The 18,542-nt window shown below is 44.4% G+C and overlaps 1 protein-coding gene across 2 annotated transcripts in view; it reads left to right on the forward strand.

Moving 5' to 3' along the window:
• LOC118364208 (inhibitor of Bruton tyrosine kinase-like) overlaps positions 1-9,523 on the forward strand; it is a 40,553-nt gene extending 31,030 nt beyond the window's left edge. For both annotated transcript variants that reach the window (XM_035745539.2, XM_035745538.2), the window contains exons 19-26: positions 1,055-1,115; positions 1,359-1,480; positions 1,706-1,818; positions 1,909-2,185; positions 2,260-2,514; positions 2,741-2,935; positions 7,805-7,937; positions 8,217-9,523. In XM_035745539.2, coding sequence (XP_035601432.1) covers positions 1,055-1,115; positions 1,359-1,480; positions 1,706-1,818; positions 1,909-2,185; positions 2,260-2,514; positions 2,741-2,935; positions 7,805-7,937; positions 8,217-8,342 — 1,282 coding nt within the window. In that variant the 3' untranslated portion in view covers positions 8,343-9,523. The remainder of the gene's footprint in view (positions 1-1,054; positions 1,116-1,358; positions 1,481-1,705; positions 1,819-1,908; positions 2,186-2,259; positions 2,515-2,740; positions 2,936-7,804; positions 7,938-8,216) is intronic.
• Positions 9,524-18,542: the final 9,019 nt, after the last annotated feature.

Here is an 18,542-nt window from a genome sequence, read left to right on the forward strand (position 1 = left end):
GAGATTTACTGTCAGGGCCCGGGTCTGTCAGGGCCCGGGTCTGTCATAATCTGTACAGAATATCTAGGTGCTGCTGTAGGCCCTCCTTGGCTGGGTACAGGAGCACCAGATCATCAGCAAACGGTAGACTTTGACTTTAGATTTTAGTAGGGTGCTGCAGACTGTTCTAGTGCCCTCGCCAATTAATTTGTGTATGTTGAAGAGGGTGGGGATTAAGCTGCATCCATGTCTCACCCCATGGCCCTGTGAAAATAAATGTTTTTTTGCTATTGTAACCGCACACTTGTTTGTGTACATGGATTTTATGATGTATGTTTTTCCCCCAATTTGTTTAGCAGACCCTGGTGCCACATTGGGTCAAAAGCTTTTTTGAAATCAACAAAGCATGAGAACACTTTACCTTTGTTTTGATTTGTTTGTCAATTAGGGTGTGCAGGGTGACTACGTGGTCTGTCGTATGGTAATTAGGTAAAAATCCAATTTGACAAATGTAGGAGTCTGCTGTTACTGAAATGCAGAGGATTTTCCCAAGGTTGCTGTTGACTCATTGGGGTTAAATTTGTCCCCACTTTTGTGGATTGAGGTGATCAGTCCTTGGTTCCAAATATTGGGGAATATGCCAGAGCCGAGGATGATGATGATAAAGAGTTTCAGTATAGCCAGTTGGAATTTGTTGTCTTGTATATTTTATCATTTCATTACGGATACCATCAACACCACAGGCCTTTTTGGGGTGGAGGGTTTGTATTTTGTCCTGTAGTTCATTCAATGTAATTGGAGAATCCAGTAGGTTCAGGTAGTCTTTTAATAGTTGATTTGTATTTGATCATGTATATGTTTTTGCTGTTTTTACTTTCTTATATGGCCAAAAAGATTGGATAAGTGGTTTATCCATACATCTCCATTTTGGATCAATAACTCTTCGTGTTGTTTGTTTTCCAATCTTCCCAGAAGTGGCTAGTCTATGGATTCTTCAATAGACTATCTTCTCTTTCTCTCTCCCTCTCTTTTTCCGTCTCTCTCTGTTTATATATCCGTAACACTCTCTCTTCAGAGCGCTGGATATCTTGAGTGATGACGTGCTGGTGGAGCTCTCTGCCTCTTACAGGAGTATGGTGAGTCACTTCTCCTCAGTGCCGTTACCATACCTGCATCAACTGCATGGTGAGATACCTGGCATATGTTCATTAGGGGAACTCAACAGAAACTGTTCCAAACAGAAAACTACAATAGGTGTTTGTTATTGGATGGTTCCTCAGATAGTCCCTCCCTATTTCACTTGTTTCTTCCATTTGATTCCTACTGAACACGACTGTTGGTTCTGACTAACTGACCTGTTACCATCCTGTTCCTGTCAGATTCCCGCTATGCAGATGCGACTGATCACTCCTTACCCAGACGCCCCAGACCTCAGTGTGTACGAGGACTGGGACTCTTCATTCAGCTCTAAAGCTGACACTGAACTGAACTACTCCTGCAGGTACTATACCATCTATCAAACTATGTACAACACTGTGGCTGCATCTCATTCCACAAAGTTGCTCCTTCGTTCACTCCCTGTCATGAATGAGATGGGACTGGATTGGTGCTGAAGCTAGGTTCCAATGTTTTGGCATGAAATGCATCCAGCCAGTAACCTCCCTAACATTTGAACCGTGGTTGAATTTGTTCCTCTTCATCATCTGTCTCATCTTCCTCCTCTCAGGGAGACTCTGTTGAAGAAGGCTAAGTTAAAGGCCAAGAGAAAACCTAGGCGACGCTCCGACAGCTCAGGGGGTTACACCCTTTCTGACATCATCCAGAGCCCACCTGCTGCAGGTAGAACACACACACACACTCTGTCACGGCACATAATTATTTCCTTTCATTTGAGTTGGGCTGATATGGATTATGATATTTCTCTTCTAGTCTCAGTCCTTTCTCCCAGCCTGGTAAAGTCAGGAAAGACCAACTCCATGGAGTCTCTGCAGGAGCTGATGACATCTGACTCTGAGGGCAGCTACATGGGTGTGGGCAGCCCCCGAGACCTCCAGAGTCCCGTGTTCCACGACAGGCCCGAGGAGGAGGGGGCTGGAGGAGGTTCCAGGCTGAAGACTCCACCCAGCACCACCACCATGAGGAACGGCCTCCCTGCAGAACCTCCAAAGAGTTCTGCTCTAGAGCACATCCCCAAGATCACAGCCAGGTGAGCCAGGTCACTGTGGACCAGGTCAGGGGTGGAACTGTATGTGACATTGTGTCATTTCTCTCTTTCTCCAGTCCTGCTCTGCCACTTCCTGTCTTGGATCTCAGGGCAATCATGGATATGGAAGCCAGCTCAAAGACACAAAGTCTCGGAGCCACTCCCAAAAGTCCTGGCAGTGTTGGCAGCAGCAGCAAGCAGTCCCCTCTCCCAGCCAAGCTCTCCCAGAAGCAGAGGAAGATGATCGCCATGGCAACCAAGGAGGGCAGTGCTGAGTGCACCCTATCCAAATCGACACCAGTGACTACTCCCTCGAAGAGTGCGAAAACATGGTAAGCCCCTCTCCATAAGGATTGCTCCTAATATCAGAGCCAGCACAGAAGGTGGTGGGTTGGTGCGACAATCCCTATGTAATAGAATAGGTCCTGTCCCGGTCTCTCATTTTGTGTTGAAAATGTACAAATACAAAATCTGCCTATTCCCTCAGCTGTTAGTACTTTTTTAATGCTTTGAAGTAGAACTTTTGATTATCAAATGTGGTTCCACCTACCTCTTCAGGGCCACTCCATTCCAAACACCTCCTTCGTCTCGAGCGTTCCGGGACCTCCTGGTGGAGGAGGAGAGCCGGGTCAGGAACGGGGGGCCAGGGGCCCCGGGAAGGCCAGTAGCTCAGGGGCCTCCAGTCTCTGCTGCTCGGAGGGTTACCTTCAAATGTACGGCTGAGCCCCCCAGTGAGCCAGAGAGACTCGCCGGGTAAGACTATGCACGCACAGACACGCACACATATGCTGTCTCTCATATTTTATTTTGTCACCAACATACAGAGGTGTCCATTATATAAACACACAATATAGACTAGCATTTGTGTATGGCCAAGGGATGAATGCCCTTATGGCTGATTAATTTTGGGGCGGCAGGTAGAGGTTGGAGCGTTGGGCCAGTAACCGAAAGGTTGCTGGAACGAATCCCCGAGCTGACAATGTTAAAATGTATCGTTCTGCCCCTGAACAAGGCAGTTAACCCACTGTTCTCCAGTAGGCCATCATAGTAAATAATAATTTGTTCTTAACTGACTTGCCGAGTTAAATTAAATAAGAATCTATGAACTAGTCTTTACCCCAAAGTACCCAGATTGTCCACCAGATGTCTCTAGTGTGTTGCCATGCTCATGCATATTCTTGTTTCTATCAGACAGGAATCTGACACAATAACATATCTACTAGCATAAATGTCATTTGGTTACCTTGGTGAGAAACAAATTTGTTATAGTAAGGAGATGGTAAAGCTTGTATCTATGGTGATTGTGCCTTAATTAGGCCTATGTTATAGCTGATGGTTAACCATACAGGAATTAGTTCAAACTCTGTGAGGTATCTCTTTAAGAATAAACCTAGTCACTAAGAAAGCAGCAAATGACTGGCAGAGTTTCTCTATGATGATTCTCTGTTATTCCAAAGGGAAGCAGACGAAAGAAGGAATAATGGATTTGGAGGACTACTTGTTTTTATACAGAGAATTTAGAGTTGACTATGTTAAGCTTTTACTCTCCAAATGAAACGCTCTGGAGTGCGGTTTCCCAGACACAGATTAAGCCAAATCCTGGACTCTCTATTGACCAGGATTAAGCTTGTCTGGGAAACCAGCCCTGAGTCTGTGGTTTGTTTGAGCAGATGCATCAGGAAATGTTCAAATGTCATCAGAAGGTAAGAAGCCGCCTTCTCTACACTCACTCTCATGAAACTCCTGCCTACATGGGTGCAAAGTGATCTATGCAGATGCACAGATGGCACAAAAAAATGGCGAAGTCGTCATTCTTTTCGCGAGAGGAAAAATATAGCCCTAACTGCCTTCGCTAAACCTGCCCTGGAATTTTGGGCAACCAATCGCAGCACTCAAATGGATAGCGACTGTCGTCGAGTCCAGCACCTTGTGAGCACATGCAAACCAGTGGGGATGGCTAAATAATTGAACTATTCATGAGAGGTACTTGCCACTGTGATTCATGAAATGCAGACTTTTGGAGTATTTTGCTAACACAAAATTGTACTTTGCTAGCTCAACTGGTTAACATTAACTACTAGCATATTTCTCATTGAGCACCAAACATTGCTAAAGTTGCCTCGCTAGCTAACTACTTAATATAACTTTTTCTCTAAGTTAGCTTGCTATGTTGGCTATATTAGTTATGTAACTTATCTGCTATCGACATCAGCAAAATATTTGAGAGCACTTGGCACCAAACGTGGTTAATACTGTAATGATACAGCAAGGAGCAGGTCTCGAACCCTCGTCCTTCTAGCCCGAGCTCCGGCGCGCTATCGCCTGTGTCACAAAAAGCCACGGCATGCACAGTACATTGAGCCCTTCAGTGACTAACCACACTCTAAACCTAAAGATCATTTTACCAGGTTCCCATAGGGTGGGTTGGTATAACGTTTTTGAATAATACAAGTTCTACATTTGCTATACGAGTGCGTGTGTAACAGTATAACTTTAGTCCGTCCCCTGCCCGAACCAGGGATCATCTGCACACATCAACAACTGACACCCACGAAGCATCGTTACCCGTCGCTCCACAAAGGCGTCACCGATTGAAACGCTGGTAGCGCGCACCACTGTTGACGAGCTAGCCATTTCACATCGGTTACACGTCATCGGTTACACGTGACTGTCAAATCGAAGTGATTTCAATGGGTCTTGCTCCTTTCTGATTTTGTTTATGCTGTTCAAGTCAACCCATTTTTATTTTCATAAAGTTCTGTATTTCCACACTTTTATAGGCATTATTTTTTAACCAAATTATGCAATTGCGATTTGACATGTGATTTAGTGCAAAACACTTGCATGAACTGTTGGCGTCATTGAAATATAATGATTATTCTAATTCTATAGATAAAATATAATAGTGGGAGCTTTGAATATAGTGTTTGACATGACAACAATTAAAAAATGCCAAGGAGGAGTTATTGTGACAGGGTAGGAACCAAATTTGTTAAGTGTTACCGAGGGGACCCAATAATCTTTTGCTACTTTTAATGTTTTCTCTTAGCTACTTCTTGTATTTAACATATTCATGCTTTGTGTATTCCTCTCTGGTTTATAAGATACTGTTGCACAAACGATATGCTGATTTAGGTCTACACTGTCACCGGTGTGTGTGTGTGAGTGATAGATATATCTAATTACGTTTGCGAGACCGGATGACTCAAGTAGCGAAGTAAACTACAAATGTACACTGCTCAAAAAAATAAAGGGAAAACTAAAATAACACATCCTAGATCTGAATGAATGAAATATTCTTATAAAATACTTTTTCCTTTACATAGTTGAATGTGCTGACAACAAAATCACACAAATGATCAATGGAAATCAAATTTATAAACCCATGGAGGTCTGGATTTGGAGGATTTATTGTCAATCAGTGTTGCTTCCGAAGTGGACAGTTTGATTTCACAGAAGTGTGATTGACTTGGAGTTACATTGTGTTGTTTAAGTGTTCCCTTTATTTTTTTGAGCAGTGTATGTTACACATGGCGTATCACATTTTAAAAACCAGACATTCAAATACCGTTATAGGATGTAAAGTAAAAACCCAAACCGGTCTGTGCATCAATACTGGTAATGACAGTCCACAACATACCCAATCATAGTCTTTTTTTTTTTTTTTTTCATTGTGTATTAAAAACGCATTTTTAGATCATTGTGATGGGATTTCGCCAGTGATTGGAAGGGGGAATTTGGCTTCCTGGGATGTTGTCCGAGGTTCCAACAGTAATCAAGTGGGGTGGGGCTTAGTGAATGGTCAATGTACTGAAAGGGAGGCAGCTGCCTGAAGCAGGGTGTGACTCACTGCTAGGGCTGTGGTGCTGATGGTCACTATGACCTTTTCACTTCCCATTCAACAAGACTGACACGTCAGTTAGAAGAACTGCCTAGTCGACTTTGCCTCGGGTGAACTTTCTCATAAGAACAGATCCTATGATCAGCTTCCCTAAGTGCAACTTCAACCTGCACTGTGAACTACACCACCACTCAGACACCAGCTGGATTGGTAGAGCTTTAGATGCCAAAAGAGCTGAATACTTGCCTGGTCTCAGATCTGTTTGCGCTACGATGAAAATAACCATAGGAGTTGGCAAGACCGCACAAACCGATCTGAGACCAGGGTAACTGAATACTGTGTGCTCCTGATTTGAAATGACAGTAAACGATACGACTTCAGAATGGGTGTTTTGACATAACAAAAAAGTTTGGGATAGATTGTTTATGTACTGGTGCTGTATCCTATAACGTTGACATCTAGATTAACACATAATATGGGCAGAGGTGTTTGAGGAATGCTTGTGAAACCAATGGGTGGATGTTTTAATTTAACTTTGGTAGCAATGTTTAGAATTGTGACATCTCTCAAGTATTATCAGGCCAAAGAATTACAGGAAGTGTGTGTGTGTGTGTGCACTTGTGTGACCCAATGGTGTCTATCTCTCTGTTTCTGCAGAAGCTCTTGACTTTCGCTTACTTCCTCTTCTATCAGGGTCATTCGGGGCATCTGTCTTCCAGACGTAGATCTTTTATCTATGCCCAGAGCCAAGATGGATTAGAGCCCACAGACTGGAAACGCTCTCGTTCTGGTCTGTGACGTCCGCTCCCACTGCAGTCTCTAATGGCACCCTATTCCCTATGTAGTGCACTACATTTGGGCTCCCGAGTGGCGCAACAGTCTAAGGCACTGCATCCCAATGCAAGAGGTGCCACTAGAGTCCCTGGTTTGAATCCAGGCTGTATCACATCTGGCTGTGATTTGGAGTCCCATAGGGCAGCGCACAATTGGCCCAGTGTCGTCCAGGTTTGGCTGGGGTAGGCCGTCATTGTAAATAAGAATTTGTTCTTAACTGACTTGCCTAGTTAAAAAACAAAACAAAATTAACCATGGCCCAAATGACTCACTCCATGCTCTGGTCAAAAGTAGTTCACCGTGTAGGGCATATGGGGTTATTTGGGATGTAACCTAGTAGTGGGCCCTGAATATGAATCAGCCAGTGAGTCTGATGTATTGTTGGCTTCTGATCCTAATCAGCATTGATAAGAGAAGACTTCCATGTCACAAGTGATCACTCAGAACAGGAAGTCTGATTCAGGTTCTCATCTACTCATGCTGATGAGCACTGAGGGAGGGATGGAAGGAGGGAAAGTTCAGGGCTGGGGAAAGTGTAATATCCATATGTGTAGTTTTTATATTTTTATAGTAGAATGGTTTCTCTATTGCCTTACAGAGACCATCTGTTTCATTAGCGTTTTCTTACACACACACACACACTCTGTCTCTCTCTGTGTGCGTGTCAGTTGTAATTCACCCAACCCTTGTCCTCTTGGGTAGCCTGTGGGCATCCTTGGTTACCACTGTCACATGATATATCTAGTTCAGACCGGTCTTTCTCTGTTTGTGTCTTACTCTGTCAGATCAGCGTCAGAATTATTACGGGATGTACCGAACACATGTCAACTTGTCCCAACCGTAAAAAAAACAACCTGAACAACCACAGGGGGGAAAAAGGAACAGTTGTTTGAGGGGGATAATGTTCAACCTGTCACAAACTCAAGGTAATTTTCTTTACTGACCAGCCCCTGGGTGCTGGGGGCGGCGGGCAGCCCCCCTACGGCCTCCATGGTAACCTTTGCTTCGATCGTGGAGGAGGAGAAACAGCAGGAGGCTGCACTAATCCGTAGCCGAGAGAAACTGCTTGCACTCATTCAGGTAACGTGTGTGTGTGTGCAGAAATTTGTAGCAAATGTTTACTATGCACACTGTGCTTTTCCTTTCACTGTGAGCTTGTCTGTCCAACGCACATACTCAACTCGGTACCTTGATAAGTGTCTCTAAGGGGAAATCAGAAATATGTAGTTTCATCACCTCTGTCTAATGTCAGTAGAAATGACTTGTTTCCAGCTGTGCCGTTTGACAGCTGCCTTGACTTGGCTGTGGCTTTAAAACACTCCAACTGTGCTTGTATTTCCCCCTCTCTCCACTTTTCAGATTGAGGAGGCAGCGATCCAAGAGCTTTTGCATCACTATGGCGCCCGCAACAACCCCAACGAGATGATTGTGGTGGAGAGGTCTGTCCAGGGGCCCATCGCCACCCCCTTCTGGAACAAACACTGAGACGTCTTACAACGCATGTGGTTGTGACGCCACACCCACATGCGTTGCGAGACGCCACACCCACATGCGTTGCGAGACGCCACACCCACATGCGTTGCGAGACGCCACACCCACATGCGTTGCGAGACGCCACACCCACATGCGTTGCGAGACGCCACACCCACATGCGTTGCGAGACGCCACACCCACATGCGTTGCGAGACGCCACACCCACATGCGTTGCGAGACGCCACACCCACATGCGTTGCGAGACGCCACACCCACATATCCTTATGTCTCCTGTCAGTCAGTGTTAAGATATACCCCGTGCCCAGTTGTGCCAGTGGGCTGGTTCTGACGCAGGTCTTTTATGCTTAACTCCAGTGTTCTTTTCTCGTGTTAACCTTTTGCGAGTGTCCCTGAGGAAGGAACAGTGGGGGAGAAAAGATCGAGGTATATAAGTTAAGATCTCATGTTATGCACGTTTTTTGCACCTTGCAATCAAAACATGAGTAAAGATATTCTTCCAAAAAAGTTTCAGCCATTTAAAGTATGTTCACAGTAGTTAAGAATTTGCCAAAGACAAAGCATTTAAGGAAGTGGAGCAGTCCAAACTACAAATTGGGTCCAACACTACATTACCCAGAAGGATTGGTCTGTTTCAGCATGTGTGCCAATTAGGGAAAGTCCTACAGCACGAGTTCCTCTGAGAAGAACTAGGACGAAAGGAAGTCAGAGCCTGGAGTTCAGAGGCTAGCCTAATCTGGTTGCTACCTGGTTCTACTTTATGAGTTGGGGAATTATTTGTGTTCTGGATATACTGTGTGATGCAGTGTAGTTGAATCATGAAAGGAGGGTAGCAGCGAGTGACTGTCATGCATCCTGCCGTTTTCTCATTTGAGCTAATTGCATATGAGAGTTCGCTGGTGTTTCCCTTTTATCAGAGTTATAGGACAAGCTGATGAGTGTTTGTGCCTTGCTTCCACCCTAACGATCCTCTGATGTACACACACTAATAATTTCACTACTTCCTTGCTGGCTGTATTTTAGTTGTTTTGCTTTATTTTGTGTTCTGGAGCTGATGTGTTGGCTTGGTAACCCAGACTCGGACCATGTAAACCCAGTCTTATTCCATGCAGCACCCTTCGTTTGGGACTTTGGATGTGAGAAAATGGCATGCAATAAACTCACCTGTGCAATGACCATGTTTCCTGGTTCTATTACTCTTATTGTAGAATTGGTCTTATAATTATTTGTGCTATATTACAATAGACCCGTCTTGTGTTATGCGAAACAGAAAGTGGGTGAATGTCCAAGGCTAATTATATAGTTCTGTATGATGTCTGTAGTGTCCCCACAAGAATGGAGGCAATCTCCCTCAAGCTCCCTGACAAATGTAGCTCTCGCTGAATCTATCTCAATGGAAACAACAGTGCCTCTCTCCACTCGAACATCTGTGCTCTGCATAAATAAACAACTATTAAACGCCTACCCGTGATGACCCTGTCATGGAAAGAGAGGAAGGGTGGTGATTAAGGGGTCCTAATAGTCCTAAGTCGATACAGTATGACATCAGGAGTCAGCCAGAGACTGAGACTAGTTCCTAGTGATTTTACTCCATTAAGCTCAATTAGTCAACTGAGATGATGTGTTACACAGAAAGGCTCTCAGAAAGACTTGGCTCCATGTCAAGTCGGAATGGTCCAGCGAGTTCACTGACAGGCACATGATGTGAAGTGTTTACCTCGTTAGTCGTTTACCTCTCGCTAATGAACGTGACATACTCCAGAGAGGCTCTCCTGTGCAGAATTGCTCTATATGAATGTGGATAACTCCTGAAATTCTCCTTCGTAGAATGTAACAGCTGAATTTCCATCTAATGGGTAACATACATTTTTAGAAGTTATATATATATATATATATACTGCTCAAAAAAATAAAGTGAACACTTCTGTGAAATCAAACTGTCCACTTAGGAAGCAACACTAATTGACAATAAATGTCACATGCTGTTGTGCAAATGGAATAGACAACAGATGGAAATTATAGGCAATTAGCAAGACGCCCCCAATAAAGGAGTGGTTCTGTAGGTGGTGACCACAGACCACTTCTCAGTTCCTATGCTTCCTGGCTGATGTTTTGGTCACTTTTGAATGCTGGCGGTGCTTTCACTCTAGTGGTAGCATGAGACTGAGTCTACAACCCACACAAGTGGCTCAGGTAGTGCAGCTCATCCAGGATGGGACATCAATGCGAGCTGTGGCAAGAAGGTTTGCTGTGTCTGGCAGCGTAGTGTCCAGAGCATGGAGGTGCTACCAGGAGACAGGCCAGTACATCAGGAGACGTGGAGGAGGGCAACAGGACCGCTACCTCCGCCTTTGTGCAAGGAGGAGCACTGCCAGAGCCCTGCAAAATTACCTCCAGCAGGCCACAAATGTGCATGTGTCTGCAGAGAACACCAAGATTGGCAAATTCGCCACTGGCGCTCTGTGCTCTTCACAGATGAAAGCAGGTTCACACTGAGCACATGTGACAGACGTGACAGAGTCTGGAGAAGCCGTGGAGAACGTTCTGCTGCCTGCAACATCCTCCAGCATGACCGATTTGGTGGTGGGTCAGTCATGGTGTGGGGTGGTATTTCTTTGGGGGGCCGCACAGCCCCCCATGTGCTCGCCAGAGGTAGCCTGACTGCCATTAGGTACCGAGATGAGATCCTCAGACCCCTTGTGAGACCATATGCTGGTGCGGTTGGCCCTGTGTTCTTCCTAATGCAAGATAATGCTAGAGCTCATGTGGCTGGAGTGTGTCAGCAGTTCCTGCAAGAGGAAGGCATTGATGCTATGGACTGGCCCGCCCGTTCCCCAGACCTGAATCCAATTGAGCAAATCTGGGACATCATGTCTCGCTCCATCCACCAACGCCACGTTGCACCACAGACTGTCCAGGAGTTGGCGGATGCTTTAGTCCAGGTCTGGAAGGAGATCTCTCAGGAGACCATCCGCCACCTCATCAGGAGCACGCCTAGGCGTTGTAGGGAGATCATACAGGCACGTGGAGGCCACACACACTACTGAGCCTCATTTTGACTTGTTTTAAGGACATTACATCAAAGTTGGATCAGCCTGTAGTGTGGTTTTCCACTTTAATTTTGAGTGTGGCTCCAAATCCAGACCTCCATGGGGTTGAGAAATTTGATTTCCATTGATCATTTTTGTGTGATTTTTGTTGTCAGCACATTCAACTATGTAAAGAAAAAAGTATTTAATAAGAATATTTCATTCATTCAGATATAGGATGTTTAGTTTAGTGTTCCCTTTATTTTTTTTTAGCAGAGTGTATATATATATAATATATACACTCTATATCTTATTGCCTTACAGGGACCATCAGTGTTTCATCTTGAAGTTTGAGCCTTGAGTGTTTCCACATCTCTTCCCCCAATCTCATTTCTTTCACAGACACACACACACACACTTCGTGTCAGTTGTAATTCACCCACCTTGTCCTCTTGGGTAGCCTGTGGTCATCCTTGGTTGCCACTGTCACATAACCTATATCTAGCTCAGACCTCTCTTTCTCTGCCTCTCTCACGGTCATCTGTTCTTTACAGTTTTCCCTTACCCAGAACAGCCACTGACTAAACCAAATCCATCCAGTAATGTCCTTACAACCAGAGGGTAGGTAAGGTGGTTAACAGTAGGTGGTTTGAGTAAAATACATCTGTCTCCCCTTAATTTGGGAGTCACTTCCTTTTTCGTTTGTTGTAGAATTTAATTGCTCTTTCCTGGATTTTGAATGGGTATCGTCCTAATTCTGCTCTGCATACATCATTTTGGGTGTTGTGTTTTACACAATTCTGCATGCAGTCTCAATTTGGTGTTTGCCCCATTTTGTGAATTATTGGTTGGTGAGTGGACCCCAGACCTCACAACCATAGAGGGCAATGGGTTCTACAATTGATTTAAGTATTTTTAGCCAGCTCCTTATTGGGATGTTGAATTTTATGTTCCTTTTGATGATGTTAAAGGGCCCTTGCCTTGTCTCTCAGACCATTCACAGCTTTGTTGAAGTTACCTGTGATTCTGACGTTTAGGTCGAGGTAGACTTAGTTCTTTGTGTGATCCAAGGTAAGTGTCTAGATGGAATTTGTAGTTCTGGCAACTGGACCTTTTTTGGAACACCATTATTTTTGTCTTACTGAGATTCTCTTTCAAGGAAGGCCCAGGGTTAACGATCTGTGCAGAAGATCTAGGTGCTGCTGTAGGCCCTCCTTGGTTGGGGACAGAAGTACCAGATCATCTGCAAACAGTAGACATTTGACTTTAGATTCTAGTAGGGTGAGGCCTGGTGCTGCAGACTATTCTAGTGCCCTCGCCAATTCATTGATATATCTGTTGAAGAGGGATGGGGCTTAAGCTGCAACCCTGTTCCACCCCACAGCCCTGAGGAAAAGCCCTCCTTGGTTGGGGACAGAAGAACTAGATAATCTGCAAACAGTCATTTGAATACGTGGCCTGTCGTACTGTAATTTGTTAAGACAATTTTACATTTGCTCAGGACTTTGTTTTCACTGAGGAAATGTAGGAGTCTGCTGTTTAATGATGCAGATAATTTTTCCAGAGGTTGCTGTTGATGCATATCCCACGGTAGTTATTGGGGGAGAAATTGGGGTATCAGTCCTAGCTTCCAAATGTTGGGGAAGATGCCAGAGCTGAGGATGGACTTTGGTCTGGCTATAATTTAATTTAGGATACCATCGACTATAGGCCTTTTTTGGGTTGGGTTTGTATTTTGTCCTGTAGCTTGTTCAATGGAATTGGATAATCTAGTAGTAGGTTCTGGTAGTCTTTAATAGCTGATTCTAAAATGTATAATGGATCATGTATATGTTTTTGCTGTTTGTTCTTAGTTATAACCAATATTTGTGGCCCTTAAGTGGTTTATCTATACATCTCCATTTTGGATTGATGGCTCTTCGTGTTTGTTTGGTGTGTTCCAATTTTCATATACAGTGGGGGAAAAAAGTATTTAGTCAGCCACCAATTGTGCAAGTTCTCCCACTTAAAAAGATGAGAGGCCTGTAATTTTCAACATAGGTACACTTCAACTATGACAGACAAAATGAGAGAGAAAAAATCCAGAAAATCACATTGTAGGATTTTTAATTAATTTATTTGCAAATTATGGTGGAAAATAAGTATTTGGTCACCTACAAAGAAGCAAGATTTCTGGCTCTCACAGACGTGTAACTTCTTCTTTAAGAGGCCCCTCTGTCCTCCACTCGTTACCTGTATTAATTGCACATGTTTGATTTTGTTATCAGTATAAAAGACACATGTCCACAACCTCAAACAGTCACACTCCAAACTCCACTATGGCCAAGACCAAAGAGCTGTGCCAGGCTGGGAAGAATGAATCTGCAATAGGTAAGCAGCTTGGTTTGAAGAAATTAACTGTGGGAGCAATTATTATGAAATGGAAGACATACAAGACCACTGATAATCTCCCTCGATTTGGGGCTCCATGCAAGATCTCACCCCATGGGGTCAAAATGATCACAAGAACGGTGAGCAAAAATCCCAGAACCACTATTGAATGACCCGCAGAGAGCTGGGACAAAAGTAACAAAGCCTACCATCAGTAACACACTACGCCGCCAGGGACTCAAATCCTGCAGTGCCAGACGAGGGCATTGAAGATGAAACGTGGCTGGGTCTTTCAGCATGACAATGATCCCAAAAACACTGCCCGGACAACGAAGGAGTGGCTTCGTAAGAAGCATTTCAATGTCCTGGAGTGGCCTAGCCAGTCTCCAGATCTCAACCCCATAGAAAATCTTTGGAGGGTGTTGAAAGTCCGTGTTGGCCAGCAACAGCCCCAAAACATCACTGCTCTAGAGGAGATCTGCATGGAGGAATGGGCCAAAATACCAGCAAAAGTGTGTGAAAACCTTGTGAAGATTTACAGAAAACGTTTGACCTCTGTCATTGCCAACAAAGGGTATATAATAAAGTATTGAGTTTTTCAGTCTCAGTAGAAAGGCCTCTTTAGTGTCCTAAGTTTTCAGAACTGTGACCTTAATTGCCTACCGTCTGTAAGCTGTTAATGTCTTAACGACCGTTCCACAGGTGCATGTTCATTAATTGTTTATGGTTCATTGAACATGCATGGGAAACAGTGTTTAAACCCTTTACAATGAAGATCTGTGAAGTTATTTAGATTTTTACGAATTGTCTTTGACCAACAGGGTCATTATATTTTCTTTGCTGAGTTTAGTTGTGTACAGGTGTGGGGCTGCCTCCCCCTATCTGATTCAGAGGGGTTGGATTAAATGAGGAAGACACATTTCTTTTGAATTTATTCAGTTGTGCGACTGACTAGGTGTCCCCTTTCCCATATGGGGGAGGGAATGCTGTAGGTGTTTGTTCCCCTGTGTGCTGCGTGTGTCAGGTTCTTGTCCAGTTCTGGTGTTTAGGTCACTATAGACTAGTATTATGTTCCTGGGTCTGAAAATGGTTGATCTCCCTCTCTAGGATGAAGAAGCTGTCGTCATTAAAGTATGGGGAGTCTTTTGGGGGGATATTGGTAGCACACAGGTGGACATTTTTCTCTGTTGAGATTGACTTATTTATTTCTAACCAGATGTAAAATGCTCCTGTTTTAATTAACTTAATGGAGTGGGTTAGGTCTGGTCTATAACAAATTGGCATACCCCTTGACTTTTCCCTGTTTCACTCTTGGTAGTTTGGTGGATGGGACTACCAGGTCTCTGTAACCTAGAGGGCAACCAGTGTGTCCATCACCTCTATACCATGTTTCTCGATCTTCCATCGAGTCATTTCCTAACAACCAGTAGGTAGGTTGTCAACCTTTTGAGTAAAATAAATGTCTCTCCCTCTCTCCCTGTGTTGTATTCACGAGGCACAAAAAAATAAGAAACAGGCCGAAACGGGGAGATACTATCTACACTTGTTCAGTAAGAAGCACTAGTTTTGTTTTCTGTTGCACAACGTTCTGCTACGTTGTGCTCCCATAAATATGACCCTGATGAGCGTAACAGAGCAGCAAGCCAGACATTCTGGGAGCACAGTCCTCCTGTGCAGGGACAGACGGAGACAGCATTTCTGTCAGTTTTTTTCTTCATCCTGCAGATGGGAAGCTCATAGTACCGTCAGTTGTCCTCCAGGCCAGCCAGAGGAGATAATGTACCTCAGGATTAATATGTTTATTGAGAAAAGGGAATCATTTATACGCTCTACGGAATACCATTTCCTTCCATCCCACATTCCCAGTCTGTGACATGGCGCTCCGATCCAACCCGAAGCATGGAACATTCCAGGCAAAGGCCTAGCTACACCTGGGTCGTATTCACTAGTGCCCACTGTAGCAAAACAACAATTGTTTCTTGTTGGACAAGTACTGGTAGTCCCTACCTGTTTCTGTCTGTTTTTTTTGTTGTGCCTACTGAATGTGACCTTTTTGTCTTCCACCGGAATGGACATTTTCACACACCCCACCATACTTCGACTTACTCAGTTGAATGAGACCTTAGTCGTTGTCCCTCTGTTTTAGAGCAAAATTTGAGGCTTCGTAATAATAACGGTGAGTCGGTCTTTGGCTTCATCTTCTTATTAATTTCAGCCCCACCTCATTGTGTGAGACTGGGATCCTCATTTTGGAAATGAAAGGGTGATGAGACTGGACATGAGAGTAAGGTGATGAGTAGAATTTAAGATGACGCCGAAGAGGATGACTGACGTTTTACATGCCCGTAACCAATTGTGCTATTTTGTTTGTTTGTTTTTAACTTATTTTTTTTAATATGTTGCTGCTACTGTCTCTTATGACTGAAAATAACTTCTGGACATCAGAACTGGGATTACTTACCACAAACTTTTTCCTTTAACGAGTCCGCCGAAAAATATATACTGCTCTCCCGCGAACAGGCCCAGATCCCTGTCATTTGAGTGAAGAAAAGACTGAGGAAAAGAGGACGTAGATCGGGCTGCCTTTGGAGAATCCGTAGGCGAGCAAGTAAACTCCCACTGACATCAATTCTACTTGCTAACATGCAATCATTGGAAATTAAAATTGATGACCTACGATTACAATTATCCTACCAATGGGACATTAAGAACTGTAATGTTTCACTGAGTCGTGACTAAACGATGACATGGATAATATAGCGTTGGAGGGATTTTTGAATCACCGGCAGAACAGAGAAGCTACGTCGGATAAGATGAGGGGTGGGGTGTGTGTCTTTTTGTCAATAATAGCTGGTGCGCGATGTCTAATATTAAAGAGGTCTCAAGGTATTTCTCACCTGAGGTAGAGTACCTTATGATAAGCTATAGACCACACTATCTACCAAGAGAGTTCTCATCTATATTATTCGTAGCCATCTATTTACCATCACAGACCGATGCTGGCACTAAGACCATACTCAACCAACTCTATAAGGCTATAAGCAAACCAAGAAAATACTCACCCAGAAGCGGTGTTCCTAGTGACAGAGAACTTTAATGCAGGCAAATTTAAATCTGTTTTCCAACATTTTTTACCAGCATGTCACATCTGCAACCAGAGGTTAAAAAAAACTCTTGACCACCTTTTACCCCACACACAGAGGTGCATACAAAGCTCTCCCCCGCCCTCCATTTGGCAAATCTGACCATAATTCTATCCTCCTTATTCCTACTTACAAGCAAAAACTAAAGAAGGAAGTACCAGTGACTCACTCAATACGGAAATGGTCAGATGACGCAGATACTACGCTACAGGACTGTTTTTCTAGCACAGACGAACATGTTCCCGAGATTCATCCAATGGCATTGAGGAGTATACCACCTCAGTCATCGGCAGCATCAATAAGTGCATTGACTACGTCGTTCCCACAGTGACCGTACATATATATCACAACCAGAAGCCATGGATTACAGGCAACATCTTCTGCCACTTTCAAGGAGCGGGACACTAATCCGGACACTTATAGGAAATCCCGCTAGGCCCTCAGGCGAACCATCAAACAAGCAAATCGCCAACACAGGATTAAGATTGAATCCTACTACACCGGCTCCGATGCTCGTCGGATGTGGCAGGGCTTGAAAACTATTACGGACTACAAAGGGAAACCCAGATGCGAGCTGCCCAGTGACGTGAGCCTACCAGTCGTGCTAAATGCCTTTTATGCTCACTTCGAGGAAAGCAGGACTGAAGCATGCACGAGAGCACCAGCTGTTCTGGATGACTGTCTGATAATGCTCTCGGTAGCTGATGTGAGGAAGACCTTTAAACAGTTCAACATTCACAAAGCAGTGGGATTACGAGGACGTGTACTCAAAGCATGTGCGGATCAACTGGCAAGTGTCTTCACTGATATTTTCAACCTCTCCCTGACTGAGTCTGTCATATCTACATGTTTCAAGCAGACCACCATAGTCCCTGTTCCCAATTAAACGAAATGTAACCTGCCTAAATGATTACCGTCCTGTAGCACTCACGTCAGTAGCCATGAAGTGCTTTGAAAGGCTGGTTATGGCTCACATCAACCGCATCCTCCCGGATACCCTCCACCCACTCCAATTCACAAACCGCCTCAGCAGATCCACAGATGAAGCCATCTCAATCGCACTCGACACTGCCCTTTCCCACTTGGAAAAGAGGAACACCTAGATGAGAACGCTGTTCATTGACTACAGTCCAGCGTTCAACACCATAATGCTCATCACTAAGCTAAGGACCCTGGGACTAAACACCTCCCTCTGCAGCTGGATCCTGGACTTCCTGACATGTCACCCCCAGGTGGTAAGGCAACAACACGTCTGCCACGCTGATCCTCAAACACTGGGGCCCCTCAGGGGTGTGTCCCCTCCTTGTCTCCCTGTTCACCCATGACTGCGTTGCCAATCACTACACCATCACCAAGTTTGCTGATGACACAACAGTGGTAGGCCTGATCACTGACAATGATGAGACAGCCTATAGGGAGGAGGTCAGAGAATGTGAGCAAGACAAAGGAACTGATCATAGATTACAGGAAAATGCGGGCTGAACCTTGCTCCCATTAACGTCAACGGGGCTGTAGTGGAGCGAGTTGAGAGTTTCGAGTTCCTTGGTGTCCATATCACCAACGATCTATCATGGTCCAAACACAACTAGACAGTCATGAAGAGGGCACGACAGAACCTATTCCCCCTCAGGACACTGAAACAATTTTGCATG

This window comes from Oncorhynchus keta, chromosome 31, assembly GCF_023373465.1.
Source record: "Oncorhynchus keta strain PuntledgeMale-10-30-2019 chromosome 31, Oket_V2, whole genome shotgun sequence".
NCBI lineage: Eukaryota > Metazoa > Chordata > Actinopteri > Salmoniformes > Salmonidae > Oncorhynchus > Oncorhynchus keta.